A 17,007-nucleotide genomic window follows, 5' to 3' on the forward strand; every position below is an offset into this window, starting at 1 on the left:
TTTAAAACAGAAAACAGAATTCAAATTCTCAAACCATCATGGTAGAATTTGAACTCGCATTCCTTGAAATATGAGTCCAGTAATATAACCACGACATTACCGTACCAAAAGTACATGGTATGCTTACATTACTAAACCTATTCTGTTGTGACACAAGCGTCTTAACAACAGAAACAGGCTATTTGTCTGGTGTTTATGCTCCGCACAAGCATCCAACTCTATTTAAATTTATCACACCCAAGCAGCATATCCTTCTACTCCTTTCACCCTCATGGTATTTATGTAGCTTTCCCTTAAATGCATCCATATTATTTGCCTCAACCATTCTATGCAGTAGCAAATTGCACTTTCTAACCAGTCTGCAGCCATTGACACAATTGACTGTACCATCCTCCTCCAATTGCTCTCTTCCATTGCCCAACTGGGTGGGATCGCTGGTTCCTTTCCCATCTATCCAGTAGTGGCCAGAGAAACGCTTGCAATGGCTTCTCTTCCCATTCCCGCACTGTTAAATCTGAAGTCTCCCAAGGATCCATACTTGGCCCCCTTATTCGTCATCAATATGCTGTCCCTTGGCAACATCATCCAAAAGCAGGTCATACTCCATACATACACTTATGGTACCCAGCCCTGCCTCACCACCATTACTTTGACCTCTCACGCTGCTTATCCAACATCCAGATGAGCAGAGATTTCTTCCAACTAAATATTGGGAAGACCTAAGCCAAGGTGCAAGTCAGGATATGGGCAACAGAGTACCGGATGAGCTCAGATTTATGGAAGATGGCTGGCTGGTCAATACAACATTGGAACAGTCAAGTCTGGAGATTAAAAAGAAAAGGCATGAATGAGTGTTTCAGAGCAAATGGGCTGAGCTAGGAGCGGAGACAAACGAGGTTACGGAGATGGAAGTGGGAAGTCTTGGTGATCGAGAAGATATGGGGTTAGAAGCTCAGCTCTAGGTCAAATTAGGCACTGAGGTTGCGAACAGTCTAATTCAGCCTGAGACTCTATCCTGGCAGGAGGATGGAATCTATGGTAAGGGATTGGAATTTGTGGTGGGGAACCAAAGACAATGGTTTAGGTCTTCCCAATGAGTAATTGTTGGAACTTTCAGCTCATCCAGGACTGAATGTCGAACAAAAAGGCTGACAACGCAGAGACAGCGGAAGGAAAAGAGGTGGTATAGCGGCAGAGCTGGGTGCTGTCAGTGTACATGTGGAAACTGATGGCATGATTTTAGATGATGTTGCCTAGGCAGATGAGGAATAGCAGGGTGAGAAAGAGAAGCCATTGCCTGGTGTTTGTCTGTCTATGACTGGATTGACAAGAATAGAACCATGAGAGCAATCCCACACAGCAGGAGGGGCGCTGGAAGAGATTGTTGTGGTTGGCCACATCAGATGCTGCAGAGGTGTCAAGAAGAATATGGAAGAATAATGCATCACAGTCACAAAAGTACTCACTTGTAACTTTGATTAGGGTCATTTCTGTGCTGTGGCAGGGACAGAAACTTGATTACAGTAATTCAAATATGGAGTTGCAGGAAAGATGGGCACGGATTTGAAGCTGCAACATGTACAAGACCTTGAGAGCAAAGAGGGATTAGAGATGGGTTGGTGGTTCACAAGGACCACTTTCACAACATGCCCTGCCACCTTCAATGATCTGTACATGTATATCCCCAGGTCTTGCTGTTCCTGCACCCCCTTTGGAACTGCCCCCTTCAGTTTAAATTGCCCTTCCTGCTTCTTCTTCTTGCCAAAATGTCTTACTGCGCACTTCTCTGCATTAAATTTCAACTGCCATTTGTCCACCCATTCCATAAGCCTGTTTATGTCCACTTGAAGTCTATCACTATCCTCCTCACAACTCACTATACTTCCACGTTGTGCATCATCTGCAAATTTCAAAATTGCGTCTTGTACACCCAAGTCCAAGTCATTAATATATAATCAAGAAAAGCAGGTGTCCTAGTATCAATCTCTGGGGAACCCCACTATATACCTTCCTCCAGTCCGTAAAACAACCTTTCACCGCTATTCTCTGTTTCCTGTCACTCAGCCAACTTTGTATGCTGTTACTGTTCCTTTTATTTCATGGGCTTCAACTTTGCTAAAAAGCCTATTATATGGCATTTTATCAAATGTCTTTTGGAAGTCCATACACACATCAACTACATTACCCTCATCAACCCTCTCTCTGTTACCCCATTGAAAAACTTAATCAAGTTAGTTAAACATGCCAGCATAAATCATTTGGGCAAGTGACTTAATTTTATCCTGGAAAATCATTTCTAAAAGCTTTCCCACCACCAAGCTTAAACTTGACTGGCCTGTAGTTGCTCATCTTAAGTTTTCAATCTTGACAATGGATCTATACCTGGAAAAATAACCTGCCATTTCTCTTTACAAATGCTGAGGAACCTGCTGTGGATAGCCAGCACTTTGGTTTTAAATTGAGAAGGAAACAGAAACATATGGCGGATGATATATTATGATGGTTGTATTTTGCTGGCGTCAGTGAAAACTCAAAAGACGCTATCAGAGTAAAATATCTCTATAAATGTCTTCCACGAGCAGTTCAACACGAAAACAGGGCATGTCACCCGGCAACTAAATACAAATTTCAAAATGAAATGGGAGCTTCACTTTGATTGTTTATGAGTCAGACTATGTCCTGCGATGCCCACCGGCAAAAGCTACAACAATGGACTCAGTTGTTAATGCTGCCTCCTGACAGGCAGCACAAGACCCGGCTTCAGAATCAGTGCCTGGAGCTGGCGGGGATTTCAAACCATTAACAGACATTTGTTTACCTCTTTGCCAGTGGCATCCTCACCGACTTCCAGCAGCGAGTAGAGGTCTAACTGCAGGATTTCTTTCGCTGCCATCTTATCCCACAGTAACTAGGGGTAACAGAGCCCCAGGTACCAGATTCTGGCCCTTCTTTCCGCCCTGACTGCAGGCAGAGCTCGGGCCTCCACATTTACATTCCACTTCTCACGCCGACCCTCAAACACGCAGGCGCAGCGAGCCGCAAGGGCTCTTGAGATTGTAGTTCCTGAGGCTCCATTTCTCCGCTCACTCTGCTGCCCCTTGTACCAGAAAAGACAACAACTCCCGGCAAGCATCAGTGCATCCGCGATGCACACTGGGATTTGTAGTCCATCAGGAATCAGTGTCACGGCGATCGCGTGCCTGCAAAGGGCTGCGATGCGCCCTGGAATTTGTAGTCCGCGAGGCTCCATCTCTTGAAACTTTGCGCGCCTGCTGCGGGGGGAAATGACTACATGTCCCGGCTTGCATCAGGAGACGAAGACTCTTTCCGGTCAGTGGCTCTGGGGACGGCTGAGTTCGCTAATCAATGTAAACTGATGATATGTAATGTCGGAGGTTCGCAGTGGGAGTAAATTGACCCAAAGTAGTCAGGTTCTTTGTTTTTGTATATTATTTCTGAGAGGTGTACAGCAACGCTGACTGAAGATGGCTGGAAGATGTTACGGCTGCGCGTCCAAATTCACGTTGCTGAGGAAAGAGGCAAGTTCATGGTTCCCCGATACAAACCCAGAGCCCTTTTGTCTGTCTGAAACTTCACCACAGCATCTCACTGTCATGGTTATTAGTGCTTCGAACTGCTGGTCTGTGTTCCCTCTCTATCTATCTACCTCCAATTAAACTCTGCGCAAAACATTATGGAATCATTGCATTTATCCAATTAACAAATAGTCAGTTTTCTAGTTGATAGAATTAAAAGGCCATAACTTGTATTTATGTCGTGCATTAAAGTGGAAAACGTCGCAGTTCTTTATAGAAAGTATTGGAGAGGTAGTCTTGGTTGAGAAGATTGGTTTTGAAAAGGGTTGTTTTTATTAAATGGGGAAAAGGTTGGGGATCCGGGACCCTAAGATGTGCTGTGCCACCAATGGAGGGATCAATAGTAGAACTGGATGCAAAAAAAGGCCAGAATTGATCAAAAGGAGGACACGAAATGGGTTATAATGCTAGGGAAGATCATAGAGGTGGGGTGAGACCATTTCACATTTTATTTCCCTTCATCTGAGTATGAAACACAGAATGAAACCAGCCTTTTCACCAGTCCATTGCAGCCTGACCTTTGGGGAAACACATTACTGGCATACTGGCAGTCCATAGCATACTTAGCCAGAATGAGATGGCTTTGCATCAGATCTCAGCAAAATAAATGGAGATACTTGGTGATGCAGGTGGCAGAAAACTTTGCAGGGCGAAGGGGAATGGGACTAATTGGATAGCTCTTGCAAAGAGCCAGTGCAGGCATGATGGGTGAATGGCCTCCTTTTGTGCAGTATGATTCTATTCTATTCTACTATGTAAAAGCATTATATAAATGTTCATCGTTGTTGAATTTGGTGAAATGAGAATAAAGATTTTAAATTCAATGCATTGGGATACAAGGTCATCAGAGGATGAAGGTGGATGTGCATGTGGACCAAAATGTACGCGGTTAAGTTTTGGATGTTGGCGTTTATGGTGATTGTGAAGTTGACAGAATATATTAGAGTATTGGAGTCCAGAGGTGGCAAAAACCGTCAGATGGGGGTTATCATAAGGATGGAGGTGGAAGCCAGCAGTCTTGATGAATAATGGAGTTTAAAGTTTACCTGTGGGTTAAACAGTGCATCGAGATTTCACATAGCTTGAATAATTGGCCAGAGAAGGGAAGGAAGAGTTGACACAGAAGCAGAAAACAATGACTGTGGTTCATTCAGTGAGATGAAGAATTTGATATCCCATGGAAGGGATGAGATTTCCATTGCATTCAGGTGATAAATATATGGGAATATTAGTTATTTATTAAATACTCAGTCCAGTACTGAAGAATAATGACTAGAAAATGTCAGCTTTGATGCTGAGATAGTTTATTTCAGTTGTAGCAGCTGGGTCATTGCAACTGACTTCAGAGAGAGGGAAAAAAAACACCCAGTGTTTATTACTCCCGATCTGGTCACCCCGATTGGAAAGTGCACAAGTATACACATTGGCTGTGGACAGGATTGGAATTGGCCTCAGCTCTGATGGCTTCCACAATGCCGACTTATACAAGGTAGTGGTGTGCACCAGCAGAAGGGAGGATTTATCCTTCAAAATTTTTCTCCTCCCTATGGTTCAATCAAGATTTTAAAAACCCAGTATAATCTTTATTTCTCTTAGTAAATAGTGCTTTGCATGTTATGTACTTATTACAGGTCAACTGTCTTGTCATAGATATTCCTGGCGAATTGTGTTCAAGGCTCTCTACTCTCTAACTTTATGCAGGCATAACCCAGACTAACAGTATCCCTGAACTGGATATTTGTATCTTTTGCATGTGCCCTGTTTGATCGCGAATCTTTTCTAAATCTGACCGAGAAAAGAACTTGGTTGAATCTCACAAAACGATAATTTGGGACATTACTCATAGTCATTTGGACAAATGGGGATTTGTAAAGGAAAGCCATCATTTGTTAAGGGCAAATTCTGTTTAACTGACTTGCTTGAGTTTTTAATGAGATAACAGAGAGGATTGATGTGGTGTACTTGGACTTCCAAAAGACATTTGATAAAGTGCCACTAACAGGCTTGTCAGCAAAATTAGAGCCCATGGGGGGGCAGTGGCAGCAAATTGGCTGAGTGACAAGAAACAGAAGTTGTGAAGAGTTTTTTTTTTCAGGCTTGTGGAAGGTATACAATGGGGTTCCCCAGGGGTCAGTGTTGAGACAAAGGTTGATAGCCACATTTCACCCACCCTGCAGGTTTTTGGCTGCTCTGTGGCATATGCTTCCTGTGTTCAGGGCTCAGCTGGTGAATTTTCCCATAAATGTTCCAGTATTACTTTGTATTTCTGTTTGGTTTCCATCTCTTTTACCCACTCGACTCCACAGTCTCCCAAAATGAGCACTGAATCTGTGCTTAGTGACCCTGAGTGTAGGGCAAGGTCAGGCACTCTGTGCAGTAAACCTCCTGATCACATGCCATATCAGTATAACAGTTGTCAACATCACCCTACTACACAAGAAATAGGAGCAGGAGTAGGCCATTCAGCCCCTTGAGCCTGCTGTGCCATTCAGTAAGATAATGGCTGATCTGGCCTTAAATACACTTTCCTGCCAGCCCCTCTAATTCAGTTGACACCTACGGATACACGATGCACCCACGCTAACATGCATACGCGATACATACATGCAAATAGAGACAGAAAAGAGCAGAAGAAAAAATAACGTGGAAAGGTTTGAGGCAATATCAGAAGAGTGTTTGTTACAGTTCTTCGAGCTCACTGTGGAATCCTTGATTGTAGGTTCTTTTTTCTTTTGGGCCTCCTTATCTCGAGAGACAATGGATACGCACCTGGAGGTGGTCAGTGGTTTGTGAAGCAGCGCCTGGAGTGGCTATAAAGGCCAATTCTAGAGTGACAGGCTTTTCCACAGGTGCTGCAGAGAAATTTGTTTGTCGGAGCTGTTGCACAGTTGGCTCTCCCCTTACGCCTCTGTCTTTTTTCCTGCCAACTACTAAGTCTCTTCGACTCGCCACATTTTAGCCCCGTCTTTATGGCTGCCCGCCAGCTCTGGCGAACGCTGGCAACTGACTCCCACGACTTGTGATCAATGTCACAGGATTTCATGTCGCGTTTGCAGACGTCTTTATAGCGGAGACATGGACGGCCGGTGGGTCTGATACCAGTGGCGAGCTCGCTGTACAATGTGTCTTTGGGGATCCTGCCATCTTCCATGCGGCTCACATGGCCAAGCCATCTCAAGCGCCGCTGACTCAGTAGTGTGTACAAGCTGGGGATGTTGGCCGCCTCGAGGACTTCTGTGTTGGAGATACGGTCCTGCCACCTGATGCCAAGTATTCTCCGGAGGCAGCGAAGATGGAATGAATTGAGACGTCGCTCTTGGCTGACATACGTTGTCCAGGCCTCGCTCCCATAGAGCAAGGTACTGAGGACACAGGCCTGATACACTCGGACTTTTGTGTTCCGTGTCAGTGTGCCATTTTCCCACACTCTCTTGGCCAATCTGGACATAGCAGTGGAAGCCTTTCTCATGCGCTTGTTGATTTCTGCATCTAGAGACAGGTTACTGGTGATAGTTGAGTTTAGGTAGGTGAACTCTTGAACCACTTCCAGAGCGTGGTCGCCAATATTGATGGATGGAGCATTTCTGACATCCTGCCCCATAATGTTCGTTTTCTTGAGGCTGATGGTTAGGCCAAATTCATTGCAGGCAGCCGCAAACCTGTCGATGAGACTCTGCAGGCACTCTTCAGTGTGAGATGTTAAAGCAGCATCGTCAGCAAAGAGGAGTTCCCTGATGAGGACGTTCCGTACTTTGGACTTCGCTCTTAGATGGGCAAGGTTGAACAACCTGCCCCCTGATCTTGTGTGGAGGAAAATTCCTTCTTCAGAGGACTTGAACGCATGTGAAAGCAGCAGGGAGAAGAAAATCCCAAAAAGTGTGGGTGCGAGAACACAGCCCTGTTTCACGCCACTCAGGAGAGGAAAGGGCTCTATCTGAAGAGTGTTTGTTACAGTTCTTTGAGCTCACTGTGGAATCCTTGATTGTAGGTAGATCTTGCTTTTCATTGGGGACCAGTATTCTTCTTAAACCTTGTTCGCTACAGGAGACTTTTCTCTTTTGGGGTTCATGTCTCTTCAGTGGATTCAGAGGCTTGTGAGAAAGAGATGGGAGCAGACAGGAGAGATCTTCTCAGTCCAGGAACAAACAGTCTTGGCTAGTTCAAAAGACCCCTGGAACAGCCAGTTAGTCATGTGACCAGCTGGTCCAACCAGTCCTGGCCCCTGTGGATTGCATCACCCCAGCAGGCCCTGGAATGCGCTTCCCCACCCCCTCACCGTCTGGTGATCAACATCCATTGTGGGTTGAATATGTCTGGGAATGGTTCATTGTCTGCACAAGCACCATCTGTTAATATGCAAATGTCTTTTCCATCCACGGCTGATCCATTTAACAAATCATTTTCTCGCTCCAGCAAGTTTAAAATCAATGTTCATGACAAAATTAATGTGCCAAGCATGACACCGCCACACCCAGTGGAATGAAAAGCGCATTTCATTAAAAGGAGAAAATATAAGACACAGAAAAAAAAACATGCATTTCTCTCATTCATTCACAAATCCTAAAACTTATTAAAATCATCTCTTTATTGGCATCCCAATAAACATGTGGTTCTTTTTTCGGGAAGTTTCTCTTCCGTATGACCATTTCCATGGCTGCCTAGGGTCTTTGTTCCTGTTGAGGTCTGAAAAGGGGGTGGGGGGATTGGGTTAGATTTAATTCGCCCTAAACTGGATTTTGTTTCCTCAGGAGAGTCAGTAGTGGGTGGGTCTATCCTGAACTCTTTCAGTGCTTTGTTGAGTCGTGCAACGCCTTTTGATTTAGGGGATGTGTGGTTTGCTTTTTTTCTGACAGTGGGGGAGGGTTCTTTGCTAATCTCCCCTTTGTCCTCTGGGACACTCCTGCCTGTAGGTATTTGTGCAGACTCTATTCCACTCCCTGTGGCACTTTGACTAGGTGAGGCATTCCCCTCACGGTTTCTCTGCCCCCTAGAGGTCTTCCTTTGAGTCTGCAGTTTTCTGCAAATGCTGTTAGCAACTCTGGTGGGGTGCTTCTAGTTTCTGTATTTACGTAGGAGGATGTGGTGTCTGACCTTTCACATTTTTCGGGGTTGGCTGACCGGACAGTAAGGGTTTTCATCCGGGATTCCTCCTGGACTTCCTTTAACCTGCCCCCTTGGTCACTTTTTCTGCTTCCCTTTCTAAACTTTTGCTAGCCTTGTGCCTGCCTGTCCTCTTTTGTTCTCGGCGGAGGTACCTTACAGTTCACCAGCCCTCTGCTGGAGGGTCCTCCTAACACCGATACAGAACTTGGGGGTGCAGGTTTCCCCTCAACCTGGCACACGTGGCAACTCCTGAAGTACTCCACCACACTTTTGTGGAGTTTTGGCCAGTCAAACTGCTGTCTTATGCAGGCTTTGGTCTTTCGTATACTGGCATGTAAAGCCACTATAGTCTCGTGGGCCCTTCTTAATATTTCTCTCCGGTACCCCTGTGGCACCACTAACTGGTGAATTACTTTCCACCCCTTGCTCTCAGGTCTGTGAGGAGAACTCCATTTCCTCATCAGTACTTCATTCTTTAAATAATAGCAATAAGGGACTCCCTCTGCTTCACTTTCAGACCGAGCAGCCTGTGCGAACTCTCTCAATACTGGGTCGGCTTGCTGAGCCTCACCTAGGGAAAATCCATTTAATTCATTCCCTGGGTCTCCAAACTTTCCAAAGAAAGTCTCAGACAGACAGACCTGGTCATCTGCCTGCAGTGCCAATGCAGTCTCCTCTGGAGGAGCTGGTTTGATCATGGTCTGATTTATTACACATTTAGGGAAGCCGCAGGGGTCTGTCTCCTGCCACGGCCTTGTCTCTCTGACCTCCTGTGGTCTTTCTTTCACTACTGGGCGGGGCGGGGGGTGGGGGTTGGTGGCTATCACCTTCACTCCCGCCAGATCATTACATAGGAGCAGATTAACCCCGTCCGCAGGCAAACTAGGGAAATTCCTATGGTCACCGGTCTCAAAACTAGGTCACGCTCTGGTTGCACCCGGTGTACAGGGACAGGCGTGCACTGCCCTCCAATACCATTCACCACCATTCTGGTGTTCACTGCACTCTCTGGGGGAAAGGTCAGGCCTTTTCCCAGTAAAAAGGATCTAGTGGCCCCTCTATCCCTGGGAATCACTATGGGCTTGCTTGCACCACTCGAGGGGTATGGGGTTACTTTCCCTTCAGACACAAAACCCTGATAACCCTCAGGAACCCTTTTAAATTTTCCTGCACTTGCAGCCGTAAGCTTTCTGGATCTCACTTTTACTGCAGTTAAAGTCACAGCTTGTTCTGCTGTGCATTCCATCAGGGTCCTGTCTTCATTGAACCGGTGTGCCCTGATTAACGCTACAGGTTTTCCCTTTAGGTTCCAGCAGTCAGCATTTAAATGCCCTGCTTTATTACAATGGAAACACACAGGTCTCTGGGTCTCATTCTTGCTCACAGTACCTTCCTTTTTGGCTGGAGGAGGGTACCCAGTGTCTCCTGCTTTTCTTTGTCTCCCAGGACTGCTTGGGCTGCTATCACTTTCTCACCCTTTGTCCTTTTTGGATTTGTGGGGGTGATTAGGAAAGGTTTTCCCCTGGGAATCTGACTTATAAATTAAAGCAAACTCATCGACCAGAACGGCCACTTACCAGGCTCTCTGAACCCGCTGCTGCTCTACATGTGTCTGTATGGAGAGTGGGAGAAAGTTTTTAAATTCCTCTAACTGAATTACTTCTCTGAGATTCTCATAGCTGAGCTGTATTTTAAGAGCCCTCAGCCACTGGTCAAAAGCCAGCTGCTTACTTCTTTCAAACATCAGATAAGTTTGAGGAGCTTGCTTCTTGAGGATTCTAAACATTTGGCAATAGGCTTCGGGTACTAATTCATATGCCCCGTGGATAGCACTTTTTGTCAGTTCATAATTTGATGAACTCTTATCTGGCAACAGGGAATAAACGTGTTCACTTGCTTCACAGTAAAAGAGGCCAGGTGTCAGCTGGCCATTTTAGCTGCCTTGCCAGTTTCTCAAAGGACACAAAAATACTTCTACATCCTCCTCATTGAATCTTGGAATTAGTTGAGCTAGTTTTAACAATTCTGTACCCAGCCCTGAATCACGCTTCTCCATATTGGCTATGCTTTTACTAGGGTTACTCTGTCACCCCCTCGTTAACTCAAGCCACTTCAGCTCTCTTTCTTCGCATTCTTTCTGGAAGGTTCTTTCTCTCTCTCTCTCTCTCTCTCTCTCTCTGCTGTCTCTCTCTTCCTTTCTCCTCTCTTGCTTTCTCTTCATCCTCTCTCTTTTTCTTCACGTTCCTTCTGGAAGCCTTTCTTTTTCCCCACTCCTGCGTCTCTCTCTTTCCCTTTCCTCAAATTCAAGTTTCCTCTGTTCCAATTGTATCTTTGTTAGAGTCTGCTTCTAACACTGTTTCTGATTCTTCAGATTCAAGGGATAAATGGTTGGCCATTAGTCTTAGGAGTTCAGACTTCCTAGCCTTGCCACATATAGTGATCCTACACTGTTCAGCCATTTTCCTCCACTCCTCCATAGACAATGCTTTTAACTTATCCCAAGTTAGTTCACCCTGGCTTGGGGAGCTGCTAGCTTCAGTTGCAGACATGTTAATTTTGAAGCACACAACCACAAGAAAACCTGTATTAAAATCTTGCTCTTTTTTGATTGGGAACAGTTTGGCTTCCCACTTCAAATTCATCTCATTTGTTTATGGGTAAAATCCTGGGCGATAGCTCCAGGTTTCTGTAATGAGCCGTTGAGAAAGGTGTCTAGGGGTCCCTCTCAGCCTTCACCTGGTCTTACCGTAACAGGGTTTAATTTTAAACACACCGTGTTTTTAGCTCCCCCTTGGTGAATCCTTGTTTACTGTTTTTCAATTGTAAGGCAAAGAAACCGGCACAAGACGGCTTTCTTGGTTTGAAGAATTGAAATTTATTAAACTTAAACTCTAATTCGGTTAACGCCTACAGATACACGATGCACCCACGCTAGCATGCATATGCGATACATACATGCAAATAGAGACAGAAAACAGCAGAAGAAAAAATAACGTGGAAAAGTTTGAGGCAATATCTGAAGAGTGTTTGTTACGGTTCTTCAAGCTCACTGTAGAGTCCTTGATTGTAGGTAGATCTTACTTTTCGTTGGGGCCCAGTAATATTCTTAAACCTTGTTCACTGTAGGAGACTTTTCTCTCTTGGTGTTCATGTGTCTTCAGTGAATTCAGAGGCTTGTGAGACAGAGATGGGAGCTGAGCTGACAGGAGAGCAAACAGTCTTTCCCGGTTCAAACTCTGTGGATAGTTCAAAAGATCCCAGAACAGCCAGTAAGTCATGTGACCAGCTGGTCCAACCAGTCCTGGCCCCTGTGGATAGCATCACTCTAGCAGGTCCTTTAATGTGCTTCCCCACCCCCTCATGGTCTGGTGATCAACATCCATTGCAGGTTGAATGTGTCAGGGAATGGTCCTTTGTCTACACAAGCACAGTCTGTTAATATGCAAATGTCTTTTCCATCCATGGCTGATCTGTTTAACAAGTCATTTTCTCACTCCAGTAACAGTTTAAAATCAATGTTCATGACAAAAGTAATGTGCCTCATTCTTGGCAGGTGGGGGCCTAGCATGACATACTCCATCTGCCAAATTTTTGCATGCACTTTGTGTCCTCCTCAACTTCCTTTCCTACCTCAGTGGCGCAGTGGTTAGCACCGCAGCCTCACAGGTCCAGCGACCCGGGTTCAATTCTGGGTACTGCCTGTGTGGAGTTTGCAAGTTCTCCCTGTGTCTTCGTGGGTTTCCTCCAGGTGCTCCGGTTTCCTCCCACATGCCAAAGACTTGCAGGTTGATAGGTAAATTGGCCATTAGAAATTGCCACTTGCATAGGTAGGTGGTAGGGAAAATATAGGGACAGGTGGGGATGTGGTAGGAATATGGGATTAGTGTAGGATTAGTATAAATGGGTGGTTGATGGTCGGCACAGACTTGGTGGGCCGAAGGGCCTGTTTCAGTGCTGTATCTCTAAACTAAACTATCTTTATATTATAGCCAAATTTGCAGATGATACACTCAGACCCTTCATCCAAGTCATTCATTTATTTATTTTATTTATTTAGAGATACAGCACTGAAACAGGCCCTTCGGCCCACCGAGTCTGTGCCGACCAACAACCACCCATTTATACTAACCCTACAGTAATCCCATATTCCCTATCACCTCCCTACACTAGGGGCAATTTACAACGGCCAACTTACCTATCACCTGCAAGTCTTTGGATGTGGGACGAAAACTGAGCACCCGGCGAAAACCCACGCAAACACAGGGAGAACTTGCAAACTCCGCACAGGTAGTACCCAGAATCGAACCCGGATCCCTGGAGCTGTGAGGCTGCGGTGCTAACCACTGTGCCACACGTAAATATAACGTAAATAATTAAAGCCCTAGTATGGATTACTGTGGCACTCCACTAGTTACAGTTTGCCAACCTGAAAATGCCACATTTGTCCAGCTTCTGTTTCCTGCCAGTTAGCCAATCCTATCCATGCTAACATATTACCCCAACACTATGAGTGTTGTAGTCTTGTGTAGTAACCTTTTACTTGGCACCTTATTGGATGCCTTTTGAAAATGCAACATACACACCAACAGGTTCATCAACTGGTCCCTCTTTATCCATCCTGCTTGCTATATCCTCAAAGAACTCTAATAAGTTTGTCAAACAATTTCCCTTTCATAAAACCATATTGATTCTGCCTGATTGGATTATGGTATTCTAAATGTCCTGCTACTACTTCCTTAATAATGGATTTTCCCAATGACAAATGTTATGCTAACTGGCCTATAGTTTCCCACTTCATTGCGCACGCAGAGAGGTGTTACATTTGCGGTTTTCCTGTCCACTGGGACCTTTCTAGGATCTAGGGAATTTTGGAAGATTACAACCAATGCATCCACTATCTCTGCAGCCACTTCTTTTAAGACACTAGGATGCAGACCATCAGGTCCAGAGGACTTGTTAGCCTTTAGTCCCATTAGTTTTCCTTGTACTTTTGCCTCTGGTGGTACCAATTGTTTTAAGTTCCTCCCTCCCCTTTTGCCGCTTGATTTTCTGCTCTTCTTGGGATGCTTTTTACATCTTCTACTGTGAAGACAGCTCTAGCCAGGACACTGGTCCCAGCGCAGTTCAGGTGAAGGCCATCCCAACAATACAGTTTAGTCTTTCCCCGGTACTGGTGCCAATGCCCCATGAGTCGAAACCCATTTCTCCCACACCATTCTTTGAGCCATGCATTCAGCTCTGATCTTATTTACCCTATGCCAATTTGCTCGTGACGCGGGTAGTAATGCAGAGACAATTACGTTTTGTGGTTCTGCTTTATAATTTCTCCCCTAGCTTCTCATACTCCCTCAGTAGAACCTCTTAGTCCTACCTGTGTCATTGGTACCTACATGGACCACAACAACTGGATCCTTCCCCTCCCACTCCAAGTTCCACTCCAGCCCCAAGGAGATGTCCTTAACCCTGGCACCAGGCAGGCAACACAGCCTTTGGGACTCTCACTCTTGGCTGCAGAGAGCAGTATCTACTACTACTACCACCACCACTACCACCTTTTTTATTTCCGCCACCCCCGGCACCAGAGTGCTGTGGTCAGTTTGCTCATCGTCCCTGCAGTCTCTGCTCTTGTCCACACACACTGCAAGAACATCAAACCTGTTAGACAAGTGAAGGGTCTGAAGCCCCTCAATTGCTACATTCTGGATCCCCATACCCACTTCACTCAGTCACACCCTCCTGTCCCAGAGAACAGACCCAAATCTGAAGTCCCTAGCCTAAGGGGGTGTGACTACCTCCTGGAACAAAGTATCCAGGAAACTTTCTTCCTCCCTAATGCATTACAGTGTCTCAAGTTCATCAACTCTGAGTCAAAGTTCCTCCAGCTGCAGACATGGTTGCTCTGGATCACCCACATGTTATAGCTGCCACCTACCCTGCCATCTCTATTGTGTTTTGTTTAATACAGTTTCAAGTTCAGAAATATCACTGAATAATAATTTGTAGTTGTATTCAGTTTAACTTGCTAAGCTACAAATTTAAATCCAATACTTAATTTCCCCAGTACTGTTTTAAACTATTGCTCCAGTTTAGAAAGAAAAAAAACCTTAAAACTCACTAACCAAGCATCTACTTGGGTGGCGCAGTGGTTAGCACCTCAGCCTCACAGCTCCAGCGACCCGGGTTCAGTTCTGGGTACTGCCTGTGTGGAGTTTGCAAGTTCTCCTTGTGACCACGTGGGTTTTTGCCGGATGCTCCGGTTTCCTCCCACAGCCAAAGACTTGCAGGTTGATAAGTAAATTGGCCATTGTAAATTGCTCCTAGTGTAGGTAGGTGGTAGGAGAATGGTGGGGGTATGGTAGAAAATATAGGATTAATGTAGGATTAGTATAAATGGGTGGTTGTTGGTCAGCACAGACTCGGTGGGCCGAAGGGCCTGTTGCAGTGCCGTATCGCTAAATAAAAATAAATAAAATAAAAATAAATACTTGCTCACCTAATTAATGCCTCTGGGCATCAGGTCTCACTGTCTCCAGCTCCCTCTCTTGAATCACTGCTTGTTCAGTAAAAGACCAGAACAGCACCTCCTCCTTTACTGTACCAAGAATTAGAGGTCCAAGGGATGAAGGGGAAATGAGTAATTGAAGGAAATTAGTATTAGTAAGAAGGTTGTATTGGAGAAATGAATGGGGCTGAAGGTTGATAAGTCCCCAGGACCAATATTCTACATCCTAGAGTGTTGAAAGAGGTAGCTATGGAGATAGTGGATGCATTGGTGATCATCTTCCAAAATTCTATAGATTCTGGAGCCGTTCCTGCAGATTGGAAGGTCGCAAATTTCACCCCACTATTTAAGAAGGGAGGGAGAGAGAAAACAGCGAATTACAGACCTATTAGCCTTACATCAGTTGTTGGAAAAATGCTAGAATCTGTTCTAAAGGATGTGATAAATGGACACTTGGATAATAATGATCTCATTGAGCAGAGACAGCAAGGATTTATGAATGGGAAATCATGTTGGGGTTTTTTGAGGGTGTTACGAAGAGAATTGATAAAGGGGAGTCGGTGGATGTGGTATACTTGGATTTTCAAAAGGCCTTTGATAAAGTCCCCGACAGGAGATTGGTTAGCAAAATTAAAGCACGTGGAATAGGAGGTAATACACTGGCATGGATTAAGGATTGGTTAAAAGGCAGAAAACAGAGAGTGGGAATAAATGAGCCGTTCTTGCGTTGGCAGGCTGTGACTAGTGGGGTACCTCAGGGATCAATGCTTGAGCCCCAGCTATTCACAATATATATCAATGATTTGGATGTGGGGACCAAATGTAGTATTTCCATGTTCATGGATGACACAAAACTAGGTGGGAATGTGTGTTGTGGGGAAGATGCAAAGCGGCTTCAAGGTGATTTGGAAAGACTTAGTGAGTGGGCAAGAATGTGGCAGATGGAACATAATGTGGAAAAATGCGAGGTTATCCACTTTGGGCAGAGGACCAGATGTGCAGAGTATTTCTTAAATGGAAAGAGATTAGAAAGTGTAGATGTACAAAGGAACCTGGGTGTCCTTGTTAATAAGTCACTGAAAGCTAACATGCAGGTGCAGCAAGCAATTAAGAAGGCTAATGGTATGTTAGCCTTTATCACAAGAGGATTTGAGTACAGGAGTAGTGAAGTCTTGCTTCAATTGTGAAGAACCTTGGTTAGACCACACCTGGAGTACTGTGTGCAGTTTTCTTCCTGTTAGGTTAGGAAGGATATTGTTGCCATAGAGGGAGTGCAACGAAGGTTCACCAGACTTGTACCCAGGATGGCGGGACTGTCCCATGAAGAGAAATTGGGGAAACTGGGCCTGTATTCTCTAGAGTTTCGAAGAATGAGAGGTGATCTTATTGAAACCTACAAAATACTTAAAGGGATAGATAGGGTAGATGCAGGTAAGATGTTTCCCCTGGTTGGGAGTCTAGAACCAGGGGACACAATTTCAAAATAAGGGGGAAACCACATAGGGCAGAGATGAGGAGAAATTTCTTTACTCAGAGGATTGTGAACCTTTGGAATTCTCTACCCCAGAGGGCTGTGGAAGCTCAGTCATTGAGTATGTTTAAAGCAGAGATTGACAGATTTCTAAATACAAATGACATAAGGAGATATGAGGATAGTGTGAGAAAAAGGCATTGAAGTGGATGATCAGCCATGATTGTATTGAATGGCGGAGCAGGCTCGATGGGCTGAATGGCTGCTCCTGCTCCCGCTCCCATGTTCCTAATTCTCGAGACCCGAGTCAGTCCCTGCTAACTCGGGAACCAGTT

General features: G+C 45.1%; 2 protein-coding genes across 4 annotated transcripts in view; one reads left to right on the top strand and one right to left on the bottom strand.

Annotated features, from left to right (window-relative positions):
- The window catches only part of dnajc17 (DnaJ (Hsp40) homolog, subfamily C, member 17), a 197,614-nt gene extending 194,608 nt beyond the window's left edge, over positions 1-3,006 (bottom strand). For both annotated transcript variants that reach the window (XM_068039660.1, XM_068039658.1), the window contains exon 1: positions 2,819-3,006. In XM_068039660.1, coding sequence (XP_067895761.1) covers positions 2,819-2,893 — 75 coding nt within the window. In that variant the 5' untranslated portion in view covers positions 2,894-3,006. The remainder of the gene's footprint in view (positions 1-2,818) is intronic.
- Positions 3,007-3,323: 317 nt separating this feature from the next.
- Positions 3,324-17,007, top strand: part of zfyve19 (zinc finger, FYVE domain containing 19) — a 62,370-nt gene continuing 48,686 nt past the window's right edge. For both annotated transcript variants that reach the window (XM_068039663.1, XM_068039664.1), the window contains exon 1: positions 3,324-3,539. In XM_068039663.1, coding sequence (XP_067895764.1) covers positions 3,486-3,539 — 54 coding nt within the window. In that variant the 5' untranslated portion in view covers positions 3,324-3,485. The remainder of the gene's footprint in view (positions 3,540-17,007) is intronic.

The sequence above is a fragment of the Heterodontus francisci genome, chromosome 9 (assembly GCF_036365525.1).
Source record: "Heterodontus francisci isolate sHetFra1 chromosome 9, sHetFra1.hap1, whole genome shotgun sequence".
Lineage (NCBI taxonomy): Eukaryota > Metazoa > Chordata > Chondrichthyes > Heterodontiformes > Heterodontidae > Heterodontus > Heterodontus francisci.